At 56.7% G+C, this 20,189-nt stretch overlaps 6 protein-coding genes across 6 annotated transcripts; all 6 read right to left on the bottom strand.

Annotated features, from left to right (window-relative positions):
- Positions 1–316: 316 nt before the first annotated feature.
- LDBPK_322240 (hypothetical protein, conserved) lies at positions 317–2,923 on the bottom strand (the record flags this gene model as incomplete). The annotated part of the gene is made up of 1 exon (XM_003863590.1): positions 317–2,923. The coding sequence occupies one exon, from the start codon at positions 2,921–2,923 to the stop codon at positions 317–319; it is 2,607 nt and encodes an 868-aa protein (XP_003863638.1).
- Positions 2,924–4,083: 1,160 nt separating this feature from the next.
- Positions 4,084–5,589, bottom strand: LDBPK_322250 (hypothetical protein, conserved; the record flags this gene model as incomplete). Its single annotated transcript, XM_003863591.1, has 1 exon — positions 4,084–5,589. The coding sequence occupies one exon, from the start codon at positions 5,587–5,589 to the stop codon at positions 4,084–4,086; it is 1,506 nt and encodes a 501-aa protein (XP_003863639.1).
- A 1,855-nt stretch (positions 5,590–7,444) lies between these two features.
- Positions 7,445–8,659, bottom strand: LDBPK_322260 (hypothetical protein, conserved; the record flags this gene model as incomplete). The annotated part of the gene is made up of 1 exon (XM_003863592.1): positions 7,445–8,659. One exon carries the CDS (start codon positions 8,657–8,659, stop codon positions 7,445–7,447), a length of 1,215 nt encoding a protein of 404 aa, XP_003863640.1.
- A 913-nt stretch (positions 8,660–9,572) lies between these two features.
- LDBPK_322270 (hypothetical protein, conserved) lies at positions 9,573–9,974 on the bottom strand (the record flags this gene model as incomplete). The annotated part of the gene is made up of 1 exon (XM_003863593.1): positions 9,573–9,974. The coding sequence occupies one exon, from the start codon at positions 9,972–9,974 to the stop codon at positions 9,573–9,575; it is 402 nt and encodes a 133-aa protein (XP_003863641.1).
- A 1,622-nt stretch (positions 9,975–11,596) lies between these two features.
- On the bottom strand, positions 11,597–14,845 carry LDBPK_322280 (hypothetical protein, conserved; the record flags this gene model as incomplete). The annotated part of the gene is made up of 1 exon (XM_003863594.1): positions 11,597–14,845. One exon carries the CDS (start codon positions 14,843–14,845, stop codon positions 11,597–11,599), a length of 3,249 nt encoding a protein of 1,082 aa, XP_003863642.1.
- A 1,183-nt stretch (positions 14,846–16,028) lies between these two features.
- On the bottom strand, positions 16,029–19,133 carry LDBPK_322300 (hypothetical protein, conserved; the record flags this gene model as incomplete). The annotated part of the gene is made up of 1 exon (XM_003863595.1): positions 16,029–19,133. The coding sequence occupies one exon, from the start codon at positions 19,131–19,133 to the stop codon at positions 16,029–16,031; it is 3,105 nt and encodes a 1,034-aa protein (XP_003863643.1).
- Between the last annotated feature and the right edge of the window lie 1,056 nt (positions 19,134–20,189).

A 20,189-nucleotide genomic window follows, 5' to 3' on the forward strand; every position in this document is an offset into this window, starting at 1 on the left:
AGGCGTGGAGGGCAGCGGAGGGTTCTCGAAAAACAAAGGAAAAGAGCTTGGAGAAACATAAAGCGAAGCACAGCGAACACCGCACACAAGAGTCGGCAAGAACTATCGGAGCCGCAACATGCACTCGCTCGTTGTCTCAGAGTCCTCGAGGAACTCACTCACATGCGAGACGTGATCCACTTGCACATGTGAAGAATCCACAGAAATGAAAAAGGATGTTGCCGGACGCTTCTTCGCATCATGCGTTGTACTCTTCGACTGGGCCGGCCTCCACTCGTCTCGCACGCAGAGGACCATTCCAGTCCCGTAATTCTCATCACCGCCGTCTCTTCTTCTGCAAAGGCTGAATGCGGTCCCGCGTTCTGGCAATCGTTTTCTTCAGCTGCTCTGCCAACGAGCGAGGAATGCTGCCGTCTGTGGTGTAGATGTCAAAGAGAATGCGGCCAAGGTCACCCGTCAAATACGGATCGATGAAAGGGAGCACGCGCTGCAGGATGTAGTATTGTCGCTGCGCCTCTGCGTGCAGCACGCATGACGCACTCGCACCACCTGTGCGCTGCAGCGTCGCGACCAGCCGCTCCTCTACCTCCTCGAAAAAAGGCTTGTAGAAGTTGAGCATGTGCGGCACAAACGTCGGCCGCATGCGAATCGGTGCGCACACCATGCGCGTGCACGGCACCCAGCGGCTCGTCCTGTTGACATCCACGAAGCCGTTCGCTCGCATCTCTTCCTCGACTACCTGGAATAGAGTACTCTCCGCCTCCTGAAAGTACTTGAGAACGTCCTTGTATTGTTCATCGGTGCAGCTACGGTCGCCGACAAACACAGGCTGACCGACGTACCTGCTGAGGTGGCTGTCGGCGCGCTGCATGCTGCGCTGTCCGCTGCTACTGGTGCGTGCAGTGGTCAGCACCCGGCGATACGCTTCAGATGGCATGTGCAGGTTCACGACAATCAGGTTCACATCCTTGTATGAAAGCGTTGGAGAGCGCACCATTGAGGTTGCCGTGGTCACGGAGGCCCCGAGATCGCCGTCGCCGCCCTCGTGAAGAGCGTGGCAGGGGAAGGGGGGGAGGTTGAGTGGCAGGCACTCCGCGTCCACAGAGCGGCAGCCGTGGCTCGATCCGTGTCGGCGTTGCGCGATGAGCGGGGAAGTTGCATCGCGATGCAGAGGCGTGCGGTCCCCCTCGTTTGATTTTACGATTTTCACGTCGTCCGCAAGCCCGTTGCCGCCGGGGCCCCGCATCGATGAGCACCCTTTCCAGGATGCGTAGTGGCCGACGTCGCTGCTCGCTACACCACTGGTTCGGGAGCCTGTGGTGTCAGCGCTGCCAGAGCTGGACACTGCAGCGGACTTGCACCACTTCCACTCGCTCGCCTCTTCGGTTTTGCTGCTCTTTGGTGCTGTTGCCGAGGAGCTTGAGCTGGTGGCAGCGACGGACGCCGCTTTCTGTGCTTGCTGGTCGCAACTACTACGATTCTGCCGGTCTTCCAGCGACGGCGCGAGCTCGGCGGTGTCGGGCGCCCTTGTGATGTCACGACCATACCGCAGTCCCAGATCGCGAAGCTTCGCCGAGGTCGCGAGGAGCAGATAATCGGCCTGGAAGAAACGATACACCTTGTGCTGGCGCCGCAAATCGAGCATGTCCGACATCTGCAGCCCATAGCGCACCACGCCCAGCTCAGAGAGGTTGTTGTCGATGAAGAAGACGGAGTCCCACTCGCTGGACATGGCAAGCGACCAGACGACGTCCATCTTGCGGTATACTTTGCCGTTCACGAACGCTGTGTTGCGCGACGGTGGGAAGAACGTGCTCATTGACGCGAGTGTGATGCCCCACACCTCCGGTCGAAGAATGAGCCATCGGCCCTGCTGTTCTGCCTTGTCGTCCAGCTGCCCATCGAAGGTGCGGTTGCACGTCGGCGACGCCCTCGGGTCGTCCAGAAACGCAGAGTCCTCTTCCTGTTCGCTGCGTTCCCGCACGGTGGCGAGGCGCACCACAACCGTGCCTGATGCAAAGTGTCGCAGGTCGTGGTCGCTCAAGTCATCTCTAGCCGCTCGGCCTCCACTGCATGCACCGGTTTGACTGGTCACCGACGACGCTGACGCCGGCTGCGCCTTTGTCCGGCTGCCACCCCCGCAACGGAGAAAGTTCGCAAATAACGACTTCCCTTTCTGCGCGCCTCCGCGAGAAGTGGCTGGCGGCGAGGAGGAACGACCTGTGTAGCCGGCCGTCGCACGGCCATCGCCGGTGGAGCCAGTGGTGCGCTCCAGAAAGGGCCGCACGCACCACAGTCGCCCGCCCGGCCTCTCTAAGACATCGTCGATGCTCCCTTGCGAGAGAAGCAAATGGCGCGCGGTGTCACCGGCGCTGCGGAAGAGTTCAACCAGTTCCGAATCCCGGAACACAGTGTTCTGACGAACCCCGCTGGCTCCGGATGCAACGAGGGTGTCGTCCACGTCCCATATGCACAGCACCTTTGGCCGGCGTGGCTCGACGCCCTTCAACGACTGGCAACGGCTCAGTCGCAGCCGCGAGCTGGTCGGCGTCGGCGACGTTTGCGACGGTGCAATTAAGAAAGGAGTGGCCTTCTCGTCCTCCGACCCGATATCCGCCTCAATCAAAGAAAGAGGTGACCGCTTCGACGCCATCGGTGCGTGTGTAGCGAAAGGGGTTTGGGCGCTCGTCGTAAGAATCGAAGTCTGCTTCCGCGGCGACGGCGGGCGAGTCGAATACGACAACCCACTCAGCGCATCACCCAGGTGAATGGTGCTCGTGTACGCCGATGGGAGGTACGGAGCGCCGTCGTTTTTCTTGAAGTCGCCGCTGTCAATAGGCTCCTTCAGCAGTCCTACGACGGAGCTAACATCGGCATAGTTACACGCCGCAACGAAATGGGGGTGCAACTGAACTGTACTCATCTTCGATCCTCCCCTTGCTACACAAAGAGTTAAAGGTAAGAAAAAAAAAAAACAGCAACTCCTTATATGCGTCTACCCCCGTTTACGTGTGTGTGTGCGTGATTAAGAGGAGAGTGTGTGAGACAGAGATGGCATGACGTGCAAAAGTGTGGAGAAGCAGCTAAACAATCGAATGACGACAAAAGCGGTCACGATTTCCTCTTACCGCTGTGGTTTTCGTGGGCATTGAGGCCGAAGAAAACCCCCCAGTGCGTGGTATCTCAGGTTTCACTAGCCACACTCCGTGCGGTGAAGCCAGGCAGCCTCCCTATCCCCTTCCGATGCACAGCCACCTCTGGTGGTGACAGGGTTGAGTGCCTACGGCGTGGGGGAAGGCCAGAGCGATGCATCGCGACTGATGTGGACGGCCAGGCTCTGCACGGCGCCGCGTCAGAGCGCTCTGCGACGGTGCGCCCGCTTGCACTAACCCATATGATTAGGCAGAGTGTCATCGCGGCTCCAACGCATCCCACGCCCGGCCCTAACTGCCCACTGGTGTGGGGAGCCCGAGTACCATCCCTGATGGTGGACACACACCGTGCGGCGACCGGCATGATGGGGGAGCGGCCTGCGAGTCGGCCTGCGAGGCGGCCGTGGTGGGTAGAGTTTGAGGCAGAGGCCATGCTCAGATGGCTGAGTCGGCGCATTGCTGTAGCACGTGTGTCTCACGCTGCTTCGCACCAGGCGATGCGGTGCCTGTGACGGTCCAGGGGTAGACTGGAGAGTGACTCATGTGGTACAGCAAAGTGGGCACGTTGAACATCATCGAAGAAAAAGCATCCACTTGCCTCTCCCCACCCCACCTCCTGCTGTGCCGCGTCGACTTGGTTTGCAGTGCGAGAGAGAGAAACACGAAAACGAAAGGGACGCATGCCAAAGTACACGCAAGCGGCAGTTGGGCTGGGCAGTGGTGATTCACGTGAATCTGCGTGGTTTCACGTGCAGATGTGTACGGTGTGCACCGACCAACGTGAAAAGATAGCAACAACGACACTGAAGAAAGAAGCACCAAGAGAAAAAGCGGTCATTGACGAAGCAACAACAGCGCCGTCCGCTTCTGTGCAAGAAAGCTAAGAGGCGATGATCCGGTGTGGGTAGGAGGGGGAGCTGGTGATGCAGTGCTATGCCAGGACGTAGTGATCGACAGCCCGCTGCGTAATGCGCACTCCGCGAAAGAACTCGACCAACAACATCGTTAACCAGGCTACGATGGATAGGCACATCAACCCGAAGATTGCGATGCTTGGTATCATCCACTTGCTGAAGGAGGGTTTGAAGATGACGCACTCTCGGCTTGCCGCACCCACGTTAACGTACACGAGAAAGGCGATTTGCATGAGCATCACGGGGATACCGATGGCACCCATGCCTCGCGAGAAGGGCAAGTTGACGCACACAACCACGATTACAATGATAGAGAGGCCGAGGACGGACATGTAGATGGCGGGGAAGATAATCGCGGTTCCCGCGCAGGAGTGCAGGTTGAGTATAAGCACGACAAGGGTCACCGTCTGGGCAACGAAAAAGTATATGGTGAAGAAGACAAACACCTTCGTGACGATGTCAGATGGATGGACGCGGCGGGCAAGCACGCGCGTGTGGTCTTTGGCGCTGATGCTTTGGCTCGATAGAACCGCAAACCCGCAGCCGTTGCACGAGTGCGTGAAGAAGGCAATGCGGTGGTAGGCGAAGATTGACATGGTTATCAACGTCAGCGAGCAGCCCAAGAGTAGCCAGTAACACGCGCCATGAAGGTAGCGATGGTTTCGGCGAATATCGCTGATGAAGAGGAATGTCTGCAGAATCATTTGCGGCAGAGCGTAAAAGCAGCCGTTGGTAATGTGCTGGACAAGAGTGCCGTTGCGCAGATCGTACCGGATAATGAAAAAACTCTTCGCGTTGGCCGAAATCTCGTACCGCAGCAACACGTAGCTAAGCATGATCTCGTACACAGGGATGATGGGTACAATCCGAAAGAGGTTGTCCGGGTAGCGCCACACTTGATTCTCATAGCGCTTGATCTTGCCTTCCTCCGCCCGCATGGTGGCGACAAGACTCACCACGTAGCCGCCAACGTATGTGATGATGATCCAGTAGCCGTTGTTGCGGTGCTCGGGCTGCTGGAACCAAAACACCACCGACCACAGTACCATGGCGGTGAACGTCAACGTCACCAGCACGCCAATCCAGCTAATCGCGATGCTGATGTAGTGCAGCACGTCGAAGACAAAGAATATGCAGAAGCTGGGTTTCTCCAAATTTTCGAGCAGATACGGGTAGTCGATGAGCAGCTCCACGTAGTCGAAACCGGAGTAGCGCAGGAGCACCATCTGCTGAAAGGTGATGCGGCTTGTGCGGATGCTGCACAGAGACCGGACGTAGTTGAGCAGATCGCCAGACACGACGTCGCCGTCGTAGGGATCGCCGGCAAGCACCTCGTCAAGCTTTGCCTGCACCACAGACTGCACACGAGGATCGTCAATGTCGACGCGGCCAGAGTCAAGGAAAACTTTCAGCAGTGCCGGGCTCCCACTCACTAATTCGAAGATCTCGCCGTCTACGAGCTCGTTGCTGGCCTTCAGGGTTGCGAGGATAATGTTCATGAACACGTCAGAGCCGGTCTGCATAAACAGCAGCAACGTGTCTTTCAGGTTTAGGTTCACCTGATCGGGATCGCTATCCTCTTGCACATCATTGCCTTCCACGGAGCTTGCCGATTCAGTGGACGGGGCCACCTCAATGGGGCTGCGGTGCTCAGACCTGTCAAACTCCCAGCCACCGCTGCTGCTGCTGCTGATCCTATCTGGGATGTTACTACCAGCAGCTACGCCGCTGCTGCGATTAGGGCCGGTGAGTGTCAGCTGAGCGTTGAAGGACGCGTCGCCGCCAGGCTCGTGCGGCGAGCCATTTCTGGGCTCTAAAAACAGACCAGTCGCAGCGTTGACACCCTTGTATAACATTGAAGATAGCCACCCAGCGCCACGTCTACTACCCTGATGACGATTCGTGTCCTTGTTGTCAGCCTCTTCGCCACCGGCGTACGGCTGGCGAGAGGCGCCGGCTGACACCACGCCGCGCGTGGAGCTCTCAGTGGAGTCTGCGCCATCGCCGTGTGTGGACCCGACATCCATCGCCGCCTCATGTGAGGCCCCGTCGTCAGATGAGTCCACAAATCGGACGCGCATTTCAATGCGCTTGAGCGTATATGATATCCCCGGTGGTTCACGTGTGCTGTGAGGAAGGGAACAACAGAGACAGGTGGACAATGCCTGTCTGCACACTTGTGGCTGTGTCTGCGCGGTGAAGCAACACAGTTTGCGGAGAAGGACGAGCTTTTGCGTACGTGCACGCTGCCGTAGCAGTAGCTGCTCGTGTTGAGAAGTTATGGGAAAGGAAGGAGCAGCAGCAGAGTGCAGTAGCGCGAGCAAGAGTGTGTGGAGAGAGAAGAGAACCGAGTTGTGCCGATCGTGTCGGCGGTGTGCAGATGGTGGTGGTGGTGGTGGTGGTGGTGATCGCGCTTTGACAGCGAGGCAGTCGTTGTGGTAGTGTTTCACCCGTGTAGAGAAAAGGAGGCCATGAAAAGAAAGACGCAAAGCCCGAGTGCCCAAATCTTGGAGAGGCGCAATACCGGTTCGGCCCGTCCCCGGAATGCGCCGTCTCAACGCAACGCGTGTTTGCAAAAACTCGGTCGTTCGCGAATGAAGCCGAGACAGAGAGCTGTGCGAGGGCACTTAGAAGGGAGACAAAGAGGCGATGAAAATAACGAGGCAGAAGCCTCAACGGCAGTGAATCCAACAGGAGACGTAGAGAGACGGGGACGTCAGCACTGAGAACAAGACGTCCGCTCTTGGAAAGAGTTTGAAAGGTTCTACCATTCGTCTTTTAGGCAGCCCCAGACATCCCGCGACTGTGGCTGGTAGCGCTGTGGCCCGGCGGGAGTACTGCGCAGGCAATGTAGAGGTGATTACTTGTTGCTTTTCGGCGCGCATGCCGTTGCGGGGGTTGGGGTTCGGTGGCTGTGCGTGCTCTTTTCGCGGCTGCAGAACCTCCGTTTACGCACCTCGCAAGTGGCGTCTCTCTCGTCTTCCCCTCCGTCACATGATGACGGCAGCTTTACGTTTGTTTGGTTCCTTCTCGCTGCTAAGGCAACACAACATGCTCTCAAGTAGGAGAAAAGGGGACGCGGGAGGCACGCGTTGAGGCTGCCAACGGACATTCACATCCACACCCCTCCCCACCCGCACCTCTTCTCCTTCGACCTCACGCGCACACATGCACACGTACTCGCACGAGCAGGCGAGCCTTCACGCCTTCCATACACATCCCGAAAAAAAAAAAAACAAGTCGGTGAAAGCGACCCTATAGACTGAAGCGCATGGCATGGGGAGGGGAAGGACGTGTCTTTGCCTCTCTCCACCCTCATTAACTCCCGCAGCTCCTCCACACCTGTACAGTCGCCGCCTCCCAGCACTCTTTTTGACGTCATAAATCTTGAGACATCTCCAAGAGGCGCTTCTGGAGCACCTCCAACTGCTTCCGCTGCGCTGGATCCGGCACCTGCGCGAAGTCGCGCGCCGACATAGTCAGCACCCGCTCCACATCTTCCTCACTCATGCTTTGGATGAGCTCCAGTACTTCATCGCGCTCCGCCTCCGTCATCGGGGTCGATGGTGGCACAAGGGACGTCTGGGACCCGGAGGGGGCAGCCGCCGACGAAGAAGCGCTCTCGGTGGCGGTATCGCGCTTGCGGGCACCACGCGCCTCGCCACTTTTGGCCGCCGACTTCGCCTCCTTCTTGGCCGGCGTTGGCGACTCTGCCGGGGGTTGCTGGGGCGTCTGCTGAGGTGTTGGCAAGGGGGGTTGATGCGACGGCGTCGGCTGCTGGGGTGACAGTGGCTGCGCTAGCTCCGCCTCTGCCTCCGCAGCCCTTCGCGACTGGTACGCAGCACGAGGCAGCGAGCCTAGTGGGATTCGCCCGGCGTGTTGCAGCGTCATGATCACCGCCGACTTCAGCGCCGGGTTGTTGTGTAGCAAACGCTTTGCCTCGTTTGGACGCTCCAACGCCAGCACGCGCAGCTGCTCCACAGCCGAATACGCCTCCTCCGTGGCCATGCCGCGCAACGCGTCAAGTACGAGGGAGCCGTCGCGGCCGAGAATCGGATCCGTGTAGAAGCGCGGGAACTGCATCGTCTCTCGTCCGGCCTTGTCTGTGGTTAGCTGCTGTGACTGCTCCTGTTTCTGTTGCGGTTGTGAAGAGAATGGAACACGCGCCATCGGAGCACGCATGCCACCGCCACGGCCCATTCCAGAACCATAAGGCGGACGCGATGAGTTCGGAGACGGATACGGCTCTCGCGGTCGCTTGCGGAATGTGGAATGGTCAGCGGGTCCACTGCCGCCGCCGCCAGGGCCTGCACGCAAAGGTCCGTGAAGTGTGGTGCTGCGCGCCGCCGTCACCCGCATCGCACGCTCGCCAAAGGTGGTGCCATCAAGGCGGCGAATAGCCTCCTCCGCTGTCTTTTCATCCATGTATCCGGCGATGCCATAGCGGAAGTCCTTCCCTGGCGCCGGGCCGAAGATGGTGAAGCTCACGACATGGCCGACGGACTCGAAATGTTGACGCAGCTTCTCCTTCTCGATGACGAGAGACACACCGGTGAAGAAGACGCTGGACGCCACAGAGTTGCGGTCTTCCATACTTCTGCGCTCACGTCGAACCTTTTGGCATGAGCGCCGGTCACTGTGTACCTCTGCACGTGTCACACGGCACCTCTTTCGGCCTCTGTGTGTGCGCCTTTTTTTTTCTTCCGGCACACTCCTGTGCCGCCCGCTGTGCAGTGTTGGCAACGCGTGCAGAAAACCGTGTGCACCTGCTGAAGGACGTGCGTGTACGTGTTTAGGATGCACGGGAAAAGATGGGAGGGGGGAAGCAGAGATGAAGGAAGAGGAACAGGTGGTACGACGCCAAGGTGAGAAACGAAAAAAAGGCATCGAGCGAAAGGGGAGGCAAGGAAGCGCAGAGAAGACGCGGCAAACTACAGCGCTGCATGCAGCGGAGAACGCGGCCCAGACACACCCGTGAAGGAGGAGAAGGGAATCACAAGTCGGTCACATGTTGAGACCACACACACGCATACGAGCAAAAAGGATGATGTGCCTCCTTCCCGCATGTGCAGCTGAATAGCGTGAGCTTGCCTGTGTGTGTGTGTGTGTGTGTGTGTGTGTGTGTGTGTGTGTGCGAGCGGCGACAAGGAGGAAACGAGCGGGTGTCGCAATGCTCACACAAACACGGGGGCAAGACGAGTCCCTGAAGTAGTATCGTTGTTGCTGTCACTGTATGTGTGTTCAAACGTGTATCCCAGCGCCCACGTGTGCCTGTACGTGTGCGTGTCTGTTCCTCGGCGATGCGGCATTCAACTTGATGGGCACCCCTTTTCGAGTGTGCTCTGTTCACGTGTGCAGCCTGGAAGGCCTCTGAAAACACACACACACACACACGTGGCGCAGCAACCACGAAACGCGCACTCACACGCACAGCCATCGATCAAGACCCTCACACAGCAGCACAGGCAGCTGCGCATTCGCCTAGGTCGCGGAGCGGGCAGGCAAACTAAAAAAACTCATCCTCACCGTCTTCGTGTGCGTCTTCAAAGTAGTTCAGCTCCTTCTGCAGCTGCATTGCGTGGTAGGTAGTGTAAAATGCACCAATCCCGTAATGCACGGAGCGCGGAAAGAGTCGGCTCGTGAAGAGAATCTTCATTGGCGCGCCCAAGGTGAAGAGCAGCGACGCTGTGAGACCCGCCTGCGCGCCTAGCAGCGGCATGTGCAGCGAGGTGCTAAACCCGGTGGAGCAGCCGAGGAGTACAAGCAGTGTGACGTTGGTGTAGACGTTCGATATTCGCAGCACGCCATTTGGCACGCTGTTGAAGAGGCATGAGACCGCACACACACCGGCAAGGGGAGTGTTGATCGCGTAGGGGTCAAACCACTCCCGGCTAGAGCTGTTGCCCATCCCTGGTACCAAGCAGCCTTGTCCTTTGATGTATCCGCAGTTCGGCTTCCTCGCATAGAAGCCTGTGTGTGTGTGTGTGTGTGTGTGTGCTTATGTTTCTTTTCTGTGGATAGAATGTGCTCTGACCTTTCTTTCGTGAGGAATCACACGCACGCCTTGGCAGCCCGCTCCTTCAGAAAAGCGCTAAGAGAGGAACGTGCGCCCTGCGGCGGAGGGGAAAGGAGAAGCGCAGCGGTCGCGTCTCGCACGTCGGGGATTCCGTTACTTTTTGGGCTATGCAACAGCGAAAGACTGACGTATTATACGTGAAGTCGGCGCACATTGTTTTGTTGCTCTGGTCGATAGGGGGTGTGATGTTGTTGTAGGAAAGAGAGAAGGCAAGGAGAAGAGGTGAAGGGATGAAGAGCGCGGGCACTCGCCAGTGGAAATAAGGTGGGCAGGGCGCCAAGACAAGGATTCGCCACTTCACGAAACAAAGGATCGTCGTAGCAATGCCTGGGAGGGCTGTCGTAGATATGCAGAAGCCCCTATCCGTCGGAAATGCTCCGCGCTATCACACGCCCCACCCCTCTCCGTATTTTACTTGTATACGTGTAGACGTATGCATGTGTGGGAGTTCGCCAGCTGTCAGACACGCATCTGCACGCACCCTGTTGGCAACCAAAAGGTGGCAAGAAGCCCACGCTGTGGCACTGCGAGTACCACGTGTTGCGTTCCTTCCACCATCATCCCTCACTCCTGCGAGCAGGCTGGCATCAGAACGATGTGAGCAGTGTCTTATGCGCCTTTAATTTGAGAGAGCGTCATGTAAAAGGCACACACATGAAAACATTACCAAGAAAAGGAAGAGAAGCTAACGCACACGCACCATGATGCACACATGCACACAGAGAAACTTAGAATCATTGCAGAAGCACACCTAAGAATAAAAAGGTATCATCATCGAAAAGAAACAAGCGAGGCAATACAACTCCACTGCACCACGGAATAGCACGCACGCCGGAATGGGCAGAGAGGGACGGAGGGAATAGGTGCAGCAAACAGGCTGTGGAAACGAACATGAGGAGAGAAAGCGAGAGAGAAAGCGAAGAGAGGAGGTTGGGGCCAATACACCAAGCAAGTCGCCGCGCCGCTTACAAGCGCCCCTCTACACCTCCACCCCCCCCCCTTGTTCTTCGTGTACGCGTCCCTGTATCCGGCGTCGGCTCTGTTCATCTATAGACCACCCCCACACAGCCCCTCATTTCCTGCTGCAAGGCCTTTGCATCCCGTTTTCCTATTTCTCCCTTTCGCATTACATTAAAGTCTTAATAACGCGAAAACGAGGCGATGCAACCAGGAAAGCAAAACGAAAGAGACAGAGAGAGAGACATCGAGAGAGGGACCTGCGAGAGGTGGGCGCCACAGGGACGGGTAAGGGAAGAAAATAGGATGTGCATGTGCTGGCGAAACGTCCTCCATGGGCATCCCCTCGCCGTCCCCCTTCCTCTCGCAACGCGCTGCGCTCAAACAAGTTGCAATCTCGTTTCCACTCTCTTCTTTTTTTTGGACTTCCTTTCCTTCTTCACCCTCTCAGCTCTTACGCAATTCACGCACACATACACCACTAACGTCAGTAGTACTTACATACTGGCAAGGTACTGCTTCGCCTGCTCGGAGAGGCAGCTGGGGCTAGCTGCCTTCACGCAAGTCAAAAATCCGGCAGTGGAGCCGGGGAGGGCTTGCAGGACGGGATGGTTGTTCGTCACCCACCCGAGAACCACATCGTGGATGCGGCGGGCCTCTATCTCGTCATCCTTCGCCGGCAGCGCCTTGCCCACTACTGTCAGCATCGCTGTTGCCGCCTGCTGGAGCGCCGTCGTGCCGTAGAAGTTCAGCAGCGACACGTACAGGCTTATCACGTTACAGGTGCAGTGTGTGTACTCCTCCTGATTCACCAGGTTCGACGAGAAGTACTTTTCGGCCACCTGCTGCACGTGTACAGCGTACTCACCGCCGTCGACACCCATGTTCGTAGTTGCGTGCGAGCCGAGCAGCTGGACAATGACGTTCATGAGGTAAAAGTCGCTCTGCAGTAGCCCGTCGTCGGAGGACGACGACGCGATCGTCAACGAGCTCGTACAGATCTGTGGCAGCGACGGAACAATCGACTGTGGCGCGTGCGTCACAAAGTCGCTCAGAATGCCGGCGGCACGCGTCATGTAAAAGTCGTCCGTCGACGCCTGAAGCCACTCACCGAGCACGGGAAAGGCTTTCTCAAGGAACGGCGCCGCGAACACCTCCTTCGAGGCAGCGAGAAGAGTGCCAATCAAGTCACACATGGAGGAGATGGTCAGCTGGACCTCCTCGTCCTCCACCTCAAGCGCGTCGAGCTCATCCTCATCGTTCTCCGTCGCCTTCTTCTGCAGGCACTCGTTGCGGCGCTTTACCACAACCTCCAAAGCAGCCATTACCTTGTCACACACGAGGGCCGTGTTGGTGGGACTCATGATTGCCGGGTGCACGCTAACGCAGCGACCAATGCACCGCAGCATCACCTCCATCACGCTGTTTTCCGACTCCTCGCCGAGCGCCTCCATCAGCTTCGGCAGAGCTGCCTCGGCCAGCTGCTGCGCCGCCGGGTCCTTCATCTCCTCGTAGCACTTCAGTATCTCTTCGAGCATCGACGCGCCGCTCTCACGAACAGCCTCACCAGCAATGAAGGACAGCTGGCCCATGGCCGCGTTCGCAATATCGCAGAAGTATGGGGCCAGTCCGATGCCAAGGTCCTTCAGCATCGCGAAGACCACGTTGGAGGCAAGCTCCTTGTCCTCGATGAGGCTTGTGTGAATCGTCACGACTCGCTCACCGACGCCCGGGATAACAAAGCGCATCTTCTCCACACCGTCCGGCAGGTCATCGTCATCGTCGTCCTCGCCGACGCCCACGTTCGCGATCTCCATGTCGCACTCCATGCTCATCATGTTCAGCAGGATGGGGATGACGGTGCTGAGGTACGGCTGGGCCTGGTCCTTGAGACACTCCACCATGCATGTCCAGCCACGCATCACGAAACGTGTGCGCGGGTCATCATTCGTGAGGCCGCCGTCGCACAGCTGTTTCAAGTAGTTGCACACATCATGCGCGTACTTGGCAAACGCATCACGGCCAACACCGCAGGCGAGCAGCGTCACACACTCGATGGCCTTGCACTTTGTCTTCATCGCCTCCGGTGTGTCCGGAAAGCTCAGCACCTCCTGGTAGACAGGCACGAGCGCCTCCACGTACGGCAGAAGCATGCCCTTGCACGTTGAGGACACTGACGAGAGCACGCCCAGCGCCGCCTCACGGACAAAGAAGTGCTGTGTCCCTCTGATCATCGCTAGGCAATCACCGCACATCACCTCGATGTACGGATGCAGGATGGCGCGGAACTCGTCGAGGCCGTCCTCGTCGTCGTCTTCCTCCTCATCACCCGTCACGCTGTCAATGAAGCTGTCAAGGCAGTTGGCCGCGCATGTCGCCACGCGCGGCACGTCGTCGCGCAGAGCAGCAACGACTGCAGGCAGGATGGCGCCGTGCACCTTCATCTGCAGCTCCGGCGCAAAGTCCTGGGAGAGCTGTGCGAGGCAGTCAAGCGTGTTGGCGCGCACGTACTTGGACTCGTCCTTCACGTGCGGCACGACCATCTGCACCAGCGACGGCAGCTGCGACGAAAAGACAGTGCGCATGCCCTCGCCTGCGTAGCAGATAAGCAGCACCGCGGCGTTTCTATGCTGCCACTGCGGCGAGTTGATGTTCTGTGCAAACAGCGTCTGCGCCGTTTTTTGAAGCTTGCGGCCGCCGAGGGCGTTCGAAATGCGATCCAGCCCGCTCGACCCGATCACCAGATCCGAGTTCTCCTCCAGGTTGTCCTCGTCTTTGTCGCGGCCGGTGACGTCCCAGTCCGCACCGTAGTCGGGGTTCAGAGTGTACTGGAAGAGCAACTCGAAAAAGGATGAGGCGAACTGCGGCACCTTGCGCACGGTCTTGGGAACTTCCTCGCAGTATGTCAGCATCAGCTCCACCGCCATGTGGCGCGCGCCGGCGTCCACCTGAGGTGCGGCGGCCACCTGCATCATAAGCCCCAGAAGGTGCTCGGCATCATGCTGGAAGAGGCTAATGCTCGACGACATTCCCTCCACAGTGGCCTCCAGGATCGACTCCACCGACTCCCACTCGCCCTGGTTTAGGTAGGCCTCGATGACACTCAGCATCTTCGGCACCAGCGGACGCAGACGGTCCGCCATGCCAAGGTTTGACAGACGAATCGTCGCCTCGAAGGCGGCCTTCTTGAGGTCGGCACCGTCTGTCTCTTGCATGAAGCACGTCTCCAAGCCCGTCGCTAGCGTATCGGCATGAGATTGGAAGTACGCAGCCATGGCCATCGAGGTTGCCTGGACGATTTCGCAGCACATCGTCCTCAGCGCCGTGTCGCCCTTGGCGTCGCCGAGAATGGTCATAACGCTCGTCCACAGCTCATTCCAGTCCTCCTTCTCCTGGAACACCTGCACCGCCAGAGCACTGACGCACGCCGCAGCAGGCGAGCGCAGGCCACCCTGAGAAGCAGAGTTGATCACAGCGAGCATATGCGCCTTCACCGCAGCGCGCGCTACCGCATCGGACGCGGCATATGGTGACGGGGTAGCGTTGAAGAGCTTGCGCAGCAGCACCAAGCTCATGGTCTTCACACCCGTGTCCTGCGAAGTCGCACTAGTCTCCGCCAAGGCACACATCATCCAAACAGGACTGGAGGCAACCATGCCATTGTAGTGCTCCTCAGCGGACTTGCGCTCTTGGTTGTCGGCGGAGCGCAGTCCATTCAGCAGTGCGATGAGATGACTCGAGTCCATGGTAAGCAAAAGAAGGCGTCGTTGCGAGTTATATAAATAAAGACGTAGATGCGTGCTGCGCGGAGGAGGAGTGTCGATAAGAGACAAAACGCTTTTGTTACCTGCTCGCGTTTTCCTGTCGCTTCTCTTGCTCTATGCTTTGTGTAGTTAGCGGAGAGTTGTTCGCGTGCTACCGCCCTTGCTCTCCTGACGGAAAGGTAAAGAAAAAGAAATCCTAACGTGCGTGCTTGGAAGAACACGCGAAAAAAAAAGGACAACAACTTAGTTAATCAAGCCTTAGATGGCAGTTGCGTTGTCCCTTTTAACCTGCGTTTGATAGTGCGTTTCCCCTTCTTAACGGTTACTAGGCTTTACGTCAACGCGATCTTTTTGCTTTGTTGCTTTTTTTTTGGTGCAGCGTCTCCGTTATTGTTCTGGTGCTTTTCTGAGCAGGATATCCATCAACGTCGCCCATGCGGATACGTTTGTTTGTTGTGATGGCGGGGAGAGAAGCAGCAGCATCAGTGATTTTGAGCATAGGAGAAAGCAGCATCGGGACAGCGCCCACATGTGAGCCCGAGGAAAAGGCAAGGGAAGGAATCACAGCGCAAGAAGAAGAAGAGGGCGTCGAGTGAGACGGGAACATCATCGAATAAGATGGCCTGAGAGGTCAAGGGCATAGCGGGGAAAACGTGCGTGAGGAAGATCAGACAGGACCTCACGCAAGAGCCAGAAGTCGAGAATGCCCTTCAACTGCGAACCAAAGGAACAGTACATCTTGAAAGTCGCTGCAGGTGTCAAGGGTGAAACGTGTCTGCGCGCGCGCTGTCATACACTTGTTTTCTAGCACCGAAGCATTGGTACTTCTCTCAATCACACCATCTATTCTGGAAGCGAAAAGAATAATCAAAAAGTCGTCGTCACGATGACGGGCACAGCAACGCTGCACGCAAAAACAGAGCTGAGCGAGGCGGAGGTGAAGAGAAATGAACGAAGAAACAAAAGACGCCGAGAGGCACACTTGCATGTGTCCTATGCAGAAGGTAAAACCACGTATACTCTGTATGCTGAATGAAGAAAGGCGCCTATGCGAAAGCAGACGAAAAGCACAGCCGGAAGTGTCTCGTGCTTTCGGCTCGCTCTTGCGCGCAGTATCAAAGCATTTGAAACTTCTCTATAAGGAAAAAAACGCCACACCTCGGGGTCAAGACAGAGCCTCATCTACGGCAGAGACGGAAGCAAAAGAGTGCAATACCTCTTCTGAAAAGAGAGACAGGACACCCTCTCGTACTCTTGAGGACGGCGTGCAAAGAGCTGTTTTCGATGTGAGCGAGGGCGATGGGTCTGCAGCACTTAGAACATCCGTGCAATGTAGCACAACCACATTGGGGAACGGGTACTGCCACTGCAGAAGCGTGTCTATAAAAGCATCCTCGTCCAGAAGTCCCAAAGCGCTGCTCATGCCGTTTCCACCGCTTACTTTTTCTCCGAGAGAAGATACGTGCACGTTTGGAAGCTCAAACGTCGCATCTCGGATATGTCCGTCGCACAGCGGGATACTGGCGCTCACGCGAGTCCATTCACGTTTGAAAGCGGTGCTGAGGATATGAAAAGCAAAAGAAACCGTAACGCGACGGCGCAGGGCAAAGAAATCGGCAGCAGCATCCTTTCCCGACGTCGCGACCGGCGCGGTAGTGCTTTTGCACAACCTCTCGGCGGCTTGCAGCAGCGTCATCCACGGTGCCTCGCTGAGAGTAGTCAGTGGCAGAGTATGCGTTGCGCAGCCCACCTCCTTTCCGCAGTAGTTCGTGGCGAGGCTGACAAGCGGAGAAGGTGCCACAAGCCCGTCCACGCGGGCGAAATACTCCATAAAGTGAGCATCAGTGAGAACTAGTCGCAGTGCTCCGCGTCGCGACTGCCACACATATGTCGCGGGGCAGTGGTACTCAGCCTCCAAGGCTACAATGTCGTCAGCTACACTGTCCACTTCATTTGGGCTCTTCCTCCAGAGACCCGATAGCCGGAGCGCTAGGCCGGACCACTGAGCCTTATGACGAAGCTCAGATAAAGCACTGGATTGCTCGCTGTCACCATCGCTGCTGGCCAGCCAGGAAGGGAAAAATAGTAGCTGGAGAGTACGCTGCGCTGCGCTGCCGTAGTATCGTAGGCTCCCTGAGACTTCAGCCCACTCTACAAGAACGGGAATCAGATCATCAAAGCAGCGCGTCCCGTCTATCAGCAGCCGTAGTGCGCCAGACGGTTTCGCGCACTGAAGCGAATTATACGAAGAAAAAGGACATTCTTGGCTCAGAGGGATACCTCGCCTGTCGGAAGGCCCACGAAAAATGCTCAAGGCAGTGCGCAGTAGGCACTTAATAACACTGGTCGTGCCACCTTCATTCATATCGCTGCTGCTCTGCGCTGGAACAACAAAGATAAGCTTGTAGTGAGCGTCTTGAGTGCCGGAGGTGCAATTTTGTGTCCGAAGTGCGCAGCCGAACCCGCTGTTCGACGGACAAGTAAAAAGAAGCTCGGTAGTGGACCCTAACAAGGCGGCCTGATTAGCAATTGCAGCCAAAAAGTGTACTGGTGGCAGACGAACACCCGAAGAATATGCTTGTTCACTGCTTTGACCGATATCATCAGAGGGAGACACTACAAAAAAATGAAGTTTGAATGGCTGTGACAAATGATTTTGCGCTTCGTGGCTAAACAACCCGGTTGCAAATATCGTACTCGCTGAAAAGGAGGTGGTTTCCGACAGGCAGTAGGTTACTGCTGCGTTCACACTCAAAGCTGGTGCACTGTTCCACGCCTGAAGAGTGCGAATGTACTCCAGTACTGGCGCCTCGTCACCTGCGTCGGGCATGCTCGCTTTTCGACAAGTGTTGTAGTTTGTCGTTGACACGTCCACCAATGTGTCTAAAAGCCAATCGTATTCGACGTTGCATTCGCCGCGTAAGCTTGGCTGCTTCGGTGTTGCGCTGTCTCGGCGTGAACGCGCAAGCGCAACGGCTTTCACAAAGCCGGCAACATCAGCTTCCGCGTCGTAATCTGATAAAGCAAAATGTGCAACTTCCTCACCTTTCCGCTCCTGCTCATACTTCGTCAGAGAAAGTGGTGGCGCCTGAGTTGTTCCAACTTCTGTAGCGCCTCTTTCTTGTACCTGTTCGCTGACCGACTGCACATCTTGCGGAGCGGCCTTTGCGCTCTCTCGCGAAGTAGCATGTACCTCTCCATTGAGAAGCGAACGGCCTCTCTGCACAGGTGCTGCATTGTGTGTTGACCAGTTATCAGAGCGAAAAAAGCAGACCGCACGCACTCTGATCAGTTTCGTGCTAGGTTCAGTTGCTGGAGGACTAATCCTAATCCGTACAAAGGCGTTGAGACGGGTTCCCGGTATCTTGAGGGTAGCCACACTGCTGGGAGCGGCCGAGGTAGAGGCGGCAGTAACAAAGCCCCCACGCCGGGAGCTGGAGGTTTCAATGACAACACTGAAAGCATCCCGCTCGCGATTGGAAAAAGCTGGAGAATGGAGGTGAAACAATTGTCTCTCAACAGCGTCCTCCACTAAAAGCACGGCAACAAAGTCCTGCACACAAGTGCCGGTGCTGCCTCCCGCAGGGGGGCTGCTTCTACTGCTGGGCGTGTCAGAGGGCAACTCTCTGCATCGCCGCATGTCCACTCGATTTTCAAGCTCGAAAACCGCGCGAGCTTCATGGGAAAGGGAAGTACTTGTGACCCAGCTCTTCGACGGCAGCTCAGATCGAGAAATCCACCGTCCGACGTCTTGTGGCGTCAGCAGTGCAGATACGGCACCGACACCTGTTGCTTCCACGACTTTGAAAGCAACTAGTTTGACACTTTTGATGCACTCAAAAAAGTCTGCAGCTAGAGTATCGGCGTTTTTCACCGTGCCACTCAGTTTTGGCGAATTCTCTTGATCGTGCGACGTGGTAATCTTAGGAGAACGACCTTTTTTCTCCGCCTTCCTGGCAAAGAGTGCTTTTTCACGGCCATCACTGGGGGAAACCTGTAGCTGCTGGGTAATCTTTTTTGCACCCGCAGAGGACTCGATAGCGGATTCTGCATCAGCCGCCGCCCCAGATTCGCCATTCGAAAGAGAAGCTCCTGACGCTTCCGGTGGCGTTGGTTTCAAGCATTCGCTTCGGGAAGGATTCACGCTTGATTGTGAAAGGAGTGGCTGATTGTGAATGGATGCGGTGTGCGTCTTTTCCGATGGAGAAATCGTTTCTGCAGCAAGAATGCTGTCTAGAGCATCTGATATTGCCTCAATGTTCACTTTCATGATTGCTCGACGCGTCTGCAAAAGAACACTCGAAAAGAACAACAACAGACTATGCTGGTATTCCCTCGGCACCGCTTTCGCAAAGCCAGTGCGACTTCTTTACGGAAGCTCCTTAGGCCAAAGGAAGAAGGGCGAAAGGAGCACAGTCGTGAATTATTCACATTTCTGGTAGTGCAGAAGCGTAGCATGCGCTGCAGAGTACAAGGAAAGCGATTGGTGCACTAGAGCTGCAACCCGGAAAGGCATCAGAAGACACAGGGAAGAGAGAGAAAACGGTGCCTATCACAACCCCGATTGTGCTGGAGCACTGGTTTCTTGTATTTTTTTTTTTGTGTTTTCGCGGGCGTTGAACGGACAGCACTAAAGCGTACAAAGAAGAGTTGAGACTAGTATACATGACCTGCGCAGCTGCTGGCAAGTTAAGTTCCGTCGAGAGAAAGTTCGGGTTGTGCACCGTCGGGTGCAGAGGTGTTTACTCTTCTTTTCGGTCGATGTTAAGCGCCGCCCTGTTGATAATCTGAAACGGGTGATGCGTGAGTCGCGACGTACCGCTATGAACGTTGTTTCGTAGAAGGTATTGTGCCAGCCACATCACCGGGTCGGGCTGTGCCTTGTTGGCAGCGCCGCTTGCCGTACCGTCCTGCGTAATTTGGTCCCTGTACTGCTTGATCAAGTCTTGAAGGGCTGGCACAAGTGTCGGAAAGACATTTTCGATGAGGTAGCGATGATCGGCAGATACTTTCTCTGCGCTGTTGCCACTGCACTTATCTATGTGATCCAGGAAAAGGCCTTCTTCGATAAGTCGCACGAGAAGCGCACTATCATCTTCTGGCTGGGGTGAAATCGACATGGCGCTGCCCGAGATGTCTACTTTTTGGTGAGGTGCTCGCATGAAGCTGTGTGTGTTTGCGTTCGAGAAAAGCAATAAAGAGTGAGGGATCGAAAAGAGTGCGGGAAAGGCGTTTTCTGGATTTGTGGCGGCTTGGCCGGGGCGCTTGGGTCTCGCCACTGCTGCGGCCCCGCCTTTCCGGCGGCCGCGTCGCCCGCGCGTGGCGG

This window comes from Leishmania donovani, chromosome 32, assembly GCF_000227135.1.
Source record: "Leishmania donovani BPK282A1 complete genome, chromosome 32".
Lineage (NCBI taxonomy): Eukaryota > Euglenozoa > Kinetoplastea > Trypanosomatida > Trypanosomatidae > Leishmania > Leishmania donovani.